Source organism: Platalea leucorodia, assembly GCF_965183815.1.
Source record: "Platalea leucorodia genome assembly, chromosome: 4".
NCBI lineage: Eukaryota > Metazoa > Chordata > Aves > Pelecaniformes > Threskiornithidae > Platalea > Platalea leucorodia.
In genome coordinates, this window is record NC_138826.1 from 83,710,974 (window position 1) to 83,720,983 (window position 10,010).

A 10,010-nucleotide genomic window follows, 5' to 3' on the forward strand; every position below is an offset into this window, starting at 1 on the left:
TTGCAACCCGATATATGTTATAATGCTACACTATGTTTAGAGCATTTCTTAAGAATTACTTTTATTCCTGTTGGATCTGAGAAGCTGACATTCACATAATTCACATTTCACAAGATTTTTTTGCTTTTTTTTACTTCTGACTAGCTATGGGCTGGTCCCACCGACTTATCTGCAGCTGGACTTCATCTCCCAGCTTAGTTTCATCAGCTCCATGTGGTCCAAAACCACTCCAGAGTGCAAACAGAAGGAAAAGAAGTGAGTTCCTGATCCAAATTAACACACTGATATAGTTGTACTCACAGACTGTGAACTATTATGTGGGCACCTATCTCATAGGAGGTAGCAGAGTCTACTCAACATTTCACCCTCTCATAAACCTACTCGTAGAAGATGATTCCTTAGGTTGCTCTCAAGCTGAGATGAACACAAGCATTAGAGCTTCCAAATTCCATTACCAGTCTCCATGTTATCTTACTTTCAAGCTAAGTCTGGTTTAGAAACTGTTTCAAACTCTTCTGAGAAATCTGATCTGGGATTCTTCCCTTCCTCGTGACCATATTTCACACCATGCTTCATACGCAGCTTTACAAATAAATCTTTCCATTAATATAAATGAACTCTCTTGGTTTAACAGAAACTATCAAAAATAGCCTTTTTTTTTTTTTTTTACAATTTTTCTATAGCAAAGTTGAGGGACTGTTTGGTGCGTGTTAATATTTCACAGTTGTTTAACTTCTAATATTTAAAAAGTAGGCCAAGCATCATCAGCTGCAACAGGACTTTGTAAGAGTTAGAGCAATAGCTTTCATTAGGACTGGATCTCTCTGCTCAAGGCAGGGTAGGAAACAGCACAGTCTCAAGCACATGAAGGATGTTAGCTAATAAGGAAAAAGAATTATTCAGCCAAGTACACTGAACTGTAACTCAGAGGACTATATTAAGAAAGAGATTAAAAGAAAATGAATCAAATTATATCAAGGCAACAACACAGATTACCTACACAAGTAGTAGAATACAGATTGGGACTTCTGAAAAATTTGAACAGAAAAAAAGCATTAGAAAATAATCACTTCTGTAAGAAAACAAACACAATACAGAACACACTGGTCCATATGTAAAAAATGCTAGTGTTATATTTTTAAGTTACAGATTTTTCTTTAAAAATAAAACTTAAACATTTCAATGTTAATATATTTGTATATTACTGTCAAAATTAATTTGTCCCAAAGTTTCCAACATAACATTTGAGAGGACTTAATTTTATATACAGGTTAAACAGTTTATCAGGATTATAAAAAATGGGTGAGAAAATAACCACCTTCAGTGCCCCATGGCACTGAACAAGCTTGCCCTGGTTTGGAATCAAATCCACTGTCGTCATCAACAAAACACAGTGCTTTTTAGAGCTCACACTCCAGCCTTCATTAAACTGGTATTTTCAACAAAGAATTCAAGTGAGGCCACATTTTGATGTGCACACCTGATCTTCCTAAGGAAACTAATGAAAGGGCTGGACGATATGAGGTTAGGGGCATTTCTTCTTTTCCAAGAACCGCCTCCACAGCTGCTCAAGAACCTCGCTAGGGGCTTGAAGATCAAACTGTAACTATTTCTCTGTGGAAGTGTGTCTCTGAGTGCTCAATGACAAAAGCTCGATTGCCATCCCTGCAGAATCAGGGCATCAGGAAAGGAAACATTTTTATGAACATGTTTTCTCCTTACACCTTCAAACTTCACGGTAGATGAAGTTAAGCCCTCTAGTGGGTGATCAGTAAGTAACCATTTAGAATAAAAATCTTCAGCCACCCAGGCAGACATCAGCCTGATTCCATGGACATTTCTCATTTAGAAAGCAAGTCTGTGGGGATGACATCACTCTACAGGATTAATGGAGCATTTTTATAGGATCAGAGTTCAGTTCAGAAAGCATTTTTATTATGCTAAGAGCCTTTTGCTTGAAGAAACGACATGCAGATATCATCTCTGGATATATTAGTAGCAATGTGAGTTTTATTTTCAGCCTTTCCATAAAAGAACAGCAAAACAAAAATCCCCAATTGTTACAAGCTGTTCTGTGGGCAGAAAAACTGATACATCAGGTTTCCCCACAACCGTGAAATCTACCCTAGGGTTACTGGCATCAGGTATTGCATCTCCCCCGCCTCCCCGAGTTTCGCACCACAGTAACTTTGTGTCCTCTCTTTTTCCTTGCATCCAACTGCTCTAACAGCCAGGCAAGAATCAGTTCTGGACAAGCCAGAGCACAGGGTACGTATGTGCCAACTGGCAGGCCAGTACACATTTCCTAAGAATGAGTGAGCCATTGCTTTTCAGTCACCACACGAGCCAAACAACTCAAAGGCTTATTTTTCCCCAGCTGAAGCTAATTAACATCTATCAAGATGCCAGTTTTCACAAAACTCATAGGAATTCAAGTAATCAAATTTGAAGTTAGCCCTGCATAGCATCTTTTCCTTAGAAAGCCAGGCTAGGAGGCAGAACATCACAGTTTTCAGCAGCCCAAGAGCTAGAACAATTTGTGAGCAACTCTACTACAGGGTAGAAACTCTGAGGAACTCACTGGACAAGAAATGGGTCAGATCTGAGGGTGCAGAAAGGGGGGACTGAGGAAAGCAAACCATGCATCTTGCCAAAGAGACAGCAAGCGTCTGGAATAGAATATATATCTCGTTCACTTAGTGTAAGACAAAAAATCCTGGTATGTAAATTGGCGGTGGAATACACAACAGTCCCCTCAACTTCAATGGGAGTGTGAGGGGTTTGAACAAGAGTGTTCTACTTCTATTCAGGTCATGTAATGCAGTATTTTGTGGCAGACGCTGACAGCTAAAATGGGAGATGGATGGAGAATTTCTTTTCAGAAGGGATTTGTTCAAGTTACACGTTTAACTCTTGAATAACTACACTTCGGTGAAGATTACTTAAATGCCTTTCTACAGAAAAAGCAGACACATCATAACAAATAAAAATTGCACCAGGGGAGGTTTACATTGGATATTAGGAAAAAATTCTTCACTGAAAGGGTAGTCAGGCACTGGAACAGGCTGCCCAGGGAAGTAGTTGAGTCTCCATCCCTGGAGGTCTTTAAAAGATGGGTAGATGTGGTGCTTAGGGACATGGTTTAGTGGTGGACTTGGCAGTGCTACGTTAATGGTTGGACTTGATGATCTTAAAGGTCTTTTCCAACCTAAACAATTCTATGATTCTATGATTCCATGAAATCTATAAGGAGCCATAAGCACCCATTTTCCTAAACTAGAGCAAAAGGGCAAAATTGTACTGTTCTTTCCAATTCCCCAACCCAACTCACTAAGGAAGCCAATTGAACTTTGTGTTGACTGAGTACACTGAAATGACCTACCATTAAACAAGTGAGAGAAGAAATACCACATTAATAGAAAGCCCAACAAAAATCTCAAGTACCAAGGTGCTCCTGTAACAATTTCAGTATCGGCATACAAATGTATGAGGGACACAAAAATACCAGGCTTAGAGAGCAATACACAGAAGCTAGGCTCTCAGTTGCTTCGTCTCCAATGTTTCTTCCAGTTCTTCTCCAAACTGGTTTTCAAACATAGGAAACTACAGTCCAGGGCTGTTCCCATGCCGGTTGGGTCAGCTCATATCCAAGGCCTCGCTCAACTACTTGCAACTCTTCCAAGGGACAGAATTAGCCTTTCCAACAGTCTTTTGTTGGCACATCCCATGTCTTACTCAGAACTTTAATCGTCGTCTTTGTCCCCAGGAGATCATTTCCAAAACAAAAATCTTCAGTTTCAATGGATGAGAAACTGGAACTTCTCCAACATTTCATGTTTGATACACACACCCCCTAGCCAGATCTTTGAAAATTAGTCATATTTTCAGCTCCAGGTTTTTCCCACTTACTTCCCTAAGGCCTTCAAATTGCCTCACCTAACTCATGACATAAGCACCTGCCTGACATCCACAGGGATTTTTCTTATTAAATCATTTAATGAAGTTCTCCAGGTCTACATTCCTCTGTGCTTGTACTGTGTGAACATGTGGTTGAAGGATGAATAATTTAGACCCCATCTTATTTGTAACACAAAATCTTTTTTATGTTTTACAGTTACAAAATACTGGGTTTGAAACAGAATATATGGAGTTTGTTATTTCAAGGAAAAAAAAAAAAGTTTCCTACATTTAGACATACTAATCCAGAAAAGCCTGCCACTGTATCATCTGGTATGGCAAGAGTTCAATAAACCTCCCTCCCCTGCCCCCATAATTACTTTGATTTTGACCATGTAAACTTTAAATACAAACATTAGAACAGCTGCCTGAATACCCCCTTTAGCGCTATGTTGAGGGAGTTACGCTCAAGGGGATAAATTCCTTGCTACTAACCGCTAAGCAAGTGCAAACAAAAGCAGTTCGTGCAGACGACACCTCAAATACTGTGTTTGGGCCCCTCACTACAAGGACATTGAGGTGCTGGAGTGTGTCCAAAGAAGGGCAATGAAGCTGGTGAAGGGTCTGGAGCACAAGTCTTATGAGGAGCAGCTGAGGAAGCTGGGGTTGTTTAGCCTGGAGAAGAGGAGGCTCAGGGGAGACCTTATCGCTCTCTACAACTACCTGAAAGGAGGTTGTAGCGAGGTGGGGGTCGGTCTCTTCTCCCAAGTAGCAAGTGATACGAGAGGAAATGGCCTCAAGTTGTGCCAGGGGAAATTTACATTAGATATTAGGAAAAATTTCTTCACAGAGAGAGTGGTTAGTCATTGGAACAGACTGCCCAGGGAAGTGGTGCAATCACAGTCCCTGGAAGTATTCAAAAAACGTGTGGATGTGGTGCTTAGGGACATGGTTTAGAGGCAGACCAGGCAGTTAGGTTAACAGGTTGGACTCAATTTTATCTCGGAGGTCCTTTCCAACCTTTCTACGATTCTACAGACAATACTCATTGCCATAGAATATTCCATAGCAGCGCTTGGAACTTCACTCTCAGTGTGGTGTTTCAGGTGAACATACAAGGAAAACAGAAGTCCTTTGCAAGAACACGAACTGCCAGCGCTGACGCGTATGCGGAAAGATGCTCAACGCTGCATTGCGCTAGGGCGGCATACTAAAGCAAGTCACGTAACACATGATATGCAGGTTGTCAGCCAGGAGTCGGATCCGCACTCTCGTGCATTATGGACTAAGTCTGTAACTAGGCTAGGACAGACATTTTCACGAGGGAAGAACATAGGCTGCTCGCATTGGTTCATAGCACCATGAAGAGCTGCTGCCCAGGCACTGGAAAAGGTCCACATTTGTTTAGATTTACCAGAAAGGCGAAGATCGAACTCTGCTTTAATGAACTGCTACGCTGTTGCATGTACCCACAAAAAACAGGATATAAGCCTTCTTTATGTTCTGATAACCACACATTCATCAACAGGAGAAAGCTCTTCTTTATTCCCAAGACCCTATCTATCTAGACTTACTTACTAGGAAGGGATAAAAGAGAACAGCTCTCTGATTTTACTTTAATACTGATCAATTATCAATCTTAAGTTAACACACAGTGAAAAAATCTATTTACCCACACAGAAAAAAGCAACTTAGAAACATGAAATTTATCAAATTTTCTTTGTTTATTGACTGTCACATGATGGTAGAACAATTTTAACGGTAAGACTTCTGGTAGCGTGCACGAGCACCAGGTCCTCCAAATTTCTTGGATTCACAACGGCGAGGATCTGCAACCAGCAGGGTCCTGTCATACTGGATTAGAATATCCTTGATCTCTTTCTTGGAAGCTTCATCAACATCTGTTTAAAAAAAAAAATTTCAAAAATCTTGTTTAAGAAGTTTCACATGGAACAAATCCATATTAATGTTTTTTGCATCAAAACTACCAGAAACCATACATTTCCACTTAAGGCTAATACAACAATCAAAACAACTTACATTTTTGATAGTAAGCCACCAATGCCTTGGAAATAGCCTGACGGATAGCTGTTAAAAAAAGATAATGGATCAGTAAGGATCGCAAACGTACTTAAAACTTAAACACAAAGTGCCAGTTATCTTTGAAACTTGCTGTCTTGTTTTCTGCCAAATTGTCCTTTTCCTCCTTAGTCTCCCCTCCCATACTCCACGTGACCTTTACTTTGGCAAATCTGAAGGAATCTGTGCCAAGAGGCCATCCACAGTTCATTTGTTGATTTGACAACTGCCAGCTAGCCAAGGAATTGTGCAGGGGCAGTCTTGATCACCTTCTCTTCAGAGTACTAACATAGGTTCATCTGCTACCTACAAGCAGCCAACTTTCAAAACCCTTAGAAACACAATCCTCTGAAACGTCTATACTTTTCAACAAGGGTAAAATTCATCAGTGTGCTCAAAGACTAAGGAGGCAAAAGGGACAACAGGATGGTATGAGCAGTTCTTCTAGCATACCTCAACAAAACAAGCCTGTAGCACAGTAACACAGTAATTAGAACTCAAAGCAGGAGCACGGGCGTAACTGTGAAGATTTTGTTAGGCTGTTATCTGTCAGAACATTAAGATCAGGACTTTGGTGAAAATCTGAATTTTCTGAAAAAATGAATGCAATCAACTTTGAGACTGAAACATGTCGCGGCTCTTCACGCAGCTTCAGCTCCATTTCACTAACCTATACCCAAACTGTGACAGCAGAACAAATCTATCATTTGTAAAGAGCAGCTCTATCAACAGCTAGTGCAAGCATGTTCTCAGTCTGCTCTGCAAGGGAAAAAACTACCTAACTTTACAGGTCAGTTGCAAAATGCTTCTGAATAACATGGAAACTTGCAACTACAGGTAAAATGTCTAATGACAAATCCCCTTTTCGCCTCTGAACATCATTCTGCTCAGCTGTGCTTCAACTGTCCTGTCAGACTGCCAAGACACAAAGATCATTTCCTCACGTTTCCTCATAATTTCATCAATTTACTTCATTCAACTTACTCTAGATGTTACAGCTCCGCACATAAAATATAACCAATATGCCCTTAACAATAAGTGAAAAAGAAACAGAACATCGAGATGCATGAGTTACCATTCTAAACTCAAGCCTCTTAAATATGTGGCTTGACTTGTTCTAGCCCACACCAAAGATCCCACACATAATCATACCATAGATTTGTGCTACATGGCCACCACCCTTGACACGGACTCTGATGTCGACACCAGCAAACCGTTCCTTCCCCAGGAGGAGGACAGGTTCAAGCAGCTGAGAAACAAAACAAAGAAAATTCACTTCTGATCAGAGACAACAAGGATTAGAGCTTGTACTAGGTTTACCAAATGTCAAGTTATTAAATGTTCTGAAAAACAGAGCCTTGATTTTAAAAGCACACACCCAAGTTAAGCGCACCTCTTGCAGAGTTGACATCTACTAGTACTGTTGCAAAACAAACTTATTGAAGTCTTGAACATTTTTTTTAAAGTTTCAAAAATCTTAATAGCTAAGCATATGTACATGGGAATTAAGAGCAAGGAAATAGTTTAAGTAGAATGCCATAATTACATCAGCACTAGAAAAATAAATCAAATTATTAAAATTGAAGATCTGAAGTAATTTGTGAGTGGTTTTCTCCACTATTTATTACGCTTTATGTTTATCTAGTCAGTTTTAGGTTCTCTCAGCAGTGTTCAAACAGCTACTGTATTAAGTTCTAAAGAATCTTCTAAAAAGTAGGGTTTTAAGTCACTCATTTCAATTTAAAAAATGGATGTGAAGTGCTGAAAATACTTCACATTATATTAATATACATTAATCCAAACAAGAAAAAAAAAAAACCACCCCTCCCAACGAGACAATCATTAAAAGACAGTTTTGTGAATTTTCATAACAGCATCTACACTTCAAGTGATCAGGCAACACACCACCAAAAATTTAGTACTGTCAATATGGCAAGCAATTCCTCTCCACCACCAAGCAATTATGCGTATAATAGTATTTTAATATCCAAGGGCGGTGGGGGAGGCTGGCTGGATGCTTACTTTATACTGCAGAGTTCTGGGCTCAATCATTTCCAGAGGTCTTCCATTCACTTTAATGAGGCCATTTCCTCTCTTGCAGTGGGCAACAGCAGTTGCTGTTTTCTAAAAATCCAAACGTGTATTAGTGCAGCACTTCATTTTTGCACTAGTGAATCTCTATTTAACAATCTAAAAATCTTAAGTTTTATGCCCGAGATTAACATCTCACCCTAAACAAAACAGTACACTCCTTACATTCCCACATATTCACTCAAAATATTAAGGCGTCGTCTTAACAAAGTTATATTTAGGTTATAGTTATAAACGTTATATAGCTGCAACATTTAGCTGTAAAATAAGGGAAAGGCACCCTCTCCATTCTGCAACACAGTGTTTTTGTGGCTCATTTCCTCACAGAAGCCCGTTACCTAGAATTATTTGAGCCACTGGATCCCAGCAGTGCGAACTGTACCTTCCCACCACCCCCCCGTAACATGGCTCTCGGACACCGGCAATGATGACCCAGGCCCCTACGGCCGGGGGCCATAGTACTGCCGAGAGAGAGCAAGCAGAGCTCCGACCCAGAGGACCCGCGTCCCCTCCCCAAGAGAGCAGATCTCCCCCCGCTCCCGCACGGCCCCGGGACCCGGCGCGCTGGGGCGCCCCCGGAGCGGGACACGTGGGCTGCCCAGCAGGCCTCGCCACCGCCGGCCTTCCCGCCCGCCAGCCCCGCCACACGGCCCTGGCGAGGAGCCGGCGCCGCGGCTCCCGCGCTGGCGCCGAGGGACCCCTGGCGCCTACGGCCACGGGGCGCGGCCCAGCCCGAGAGCGAGGGGGAGACGGAGCGGGCCGCGGCGCCCCGGCCTCACCTTCCGCCCGAAGACCTGGACGCTCTGCAGGGGGCCCTTGGCCGGCATGACTCCTCCTGCAAGAGAGAGGGAGGCGGCGTTAGCGCTGCCGGGGGAGAGGGCGCGGGCAGGGCGGCGGAGGCCGGAGCCCCCCGGACACTCACCCTCCCCTCAGCGGCGGCACCGGGAAAAGGCCGAACGGGGCTTCCCAGCCTCTGCTCAGGGGCGGCTGGGCCGCAAAGCGCAACGCCGTCTTCCGGTAGTACGACAGAGCGCTTGGCCGCCCCTCCCCTACCCGGCCGCGCTTTGCGGCAGCCCGGAACTCGGCGGGCAGGGGAGGGCGGGCGCGCGCCTTCCGTTAACCGCCGTCCCGCGGGAGGGGGGGCGGCGAGGCTCGGTAGGCGCTGGGGCGGCTAAACGGGGTTCGGCCGGGCCTCTGGTAAGGCCGCTGCGGGGGGGCTGGGGCCCGCTGCGCCCGCACGCTCTCCCCCTCGGCACGCTGGTGTAGGGTCACCCCGTCTCTTACCCCCCTCCTCCGTTCTGTTCCGTTGTTTTTGTTTTGTTGAGTTTTGCTTTTTTTTTTTTTTCCCTTTTTTTTAAAATTGCTTTCGTCGCACACAGAATTACCTCACTTTCTGCGTTTTATGTAAAGGGATAGAGTCCCGTCAGCCTGCGTAGGCGCTGGGTAGGCGTTGTGCCCCTTTCAGAAGCCAGCTTCTCCCACCTTAACGCTGCTGCTGCTCAATCTGCCCGCAGGGGCTTTGCCGCCGCTCCCCGGGAGGGAGCCCGGGCGCCGCCCGGAGGAGGCCGGGCGCCTGAACGCCTGCTCCCCGCCAGGGGCCCAGCGGCCCGGCAGCGGCGCGGCCCGTCCTCAGGCGGGGGAAGGTCAGGCGCTGCCCGAGCTCTGACATGGATTACAGCAGCTTGAAGGACTTCTTGAGAGGGACAGAGGGGATGCGCAGCCTGCGGAGACGCTTTTTCTTGAGTTACTTACGAAACATCTAGTGTTGATGCTGGCGTACCGTCTCTTAGGTATCCCGGTCTCAAGCAGAACCCAGCGGGGGTTCTGGCGTAAAGAGAACAACAGGGTGCCTTCCGCGAAAGGCTTACAGTCGCTCTTTGTACCTCCTTGAGATGCAGCAATACAAACTACATAGGTTTTTTAGTTTTAAAGTTTAGTAAACA

At 44.1% G+C, this 10,010-nt stretch overlaps 1 protein-coding gene across 1 annotated transcript; it reads right to left on the reverse strand.

The window, feature by feature from the left end:
• Nucleotides 1-5,608: 5,608 nt before the first annotated feature.
• RPS16 (ribosomal protein S16) lies at nt 5,609-9,068 on the reverse strand. The gene is made up of 6 exons (XM_082308899.1): nt 8,990-9,068; nt 8,847-8,902; nt 7,999-8,100; nt 7,129-7,225; nt 5,938-5,985; nt 5,609-5,798 (listed from the first exon to the last, which is right to left on the reverse strand). The coding sequence occupies exons 2-6, from the start codon at nt 8,892-8,894 to the stop codon at nt 5,653-5,655; spliced, it is 441 nt and encodes a 146-aa protein (XP_082165025.1). The 5' UTR covers nt 8,895-8,902; nt 8,990-9,068; the 3' UTR covers nt 5,609-5,652.
• Nucleotides 9,069-10,010: the final 942 nt, after the last annotated feature.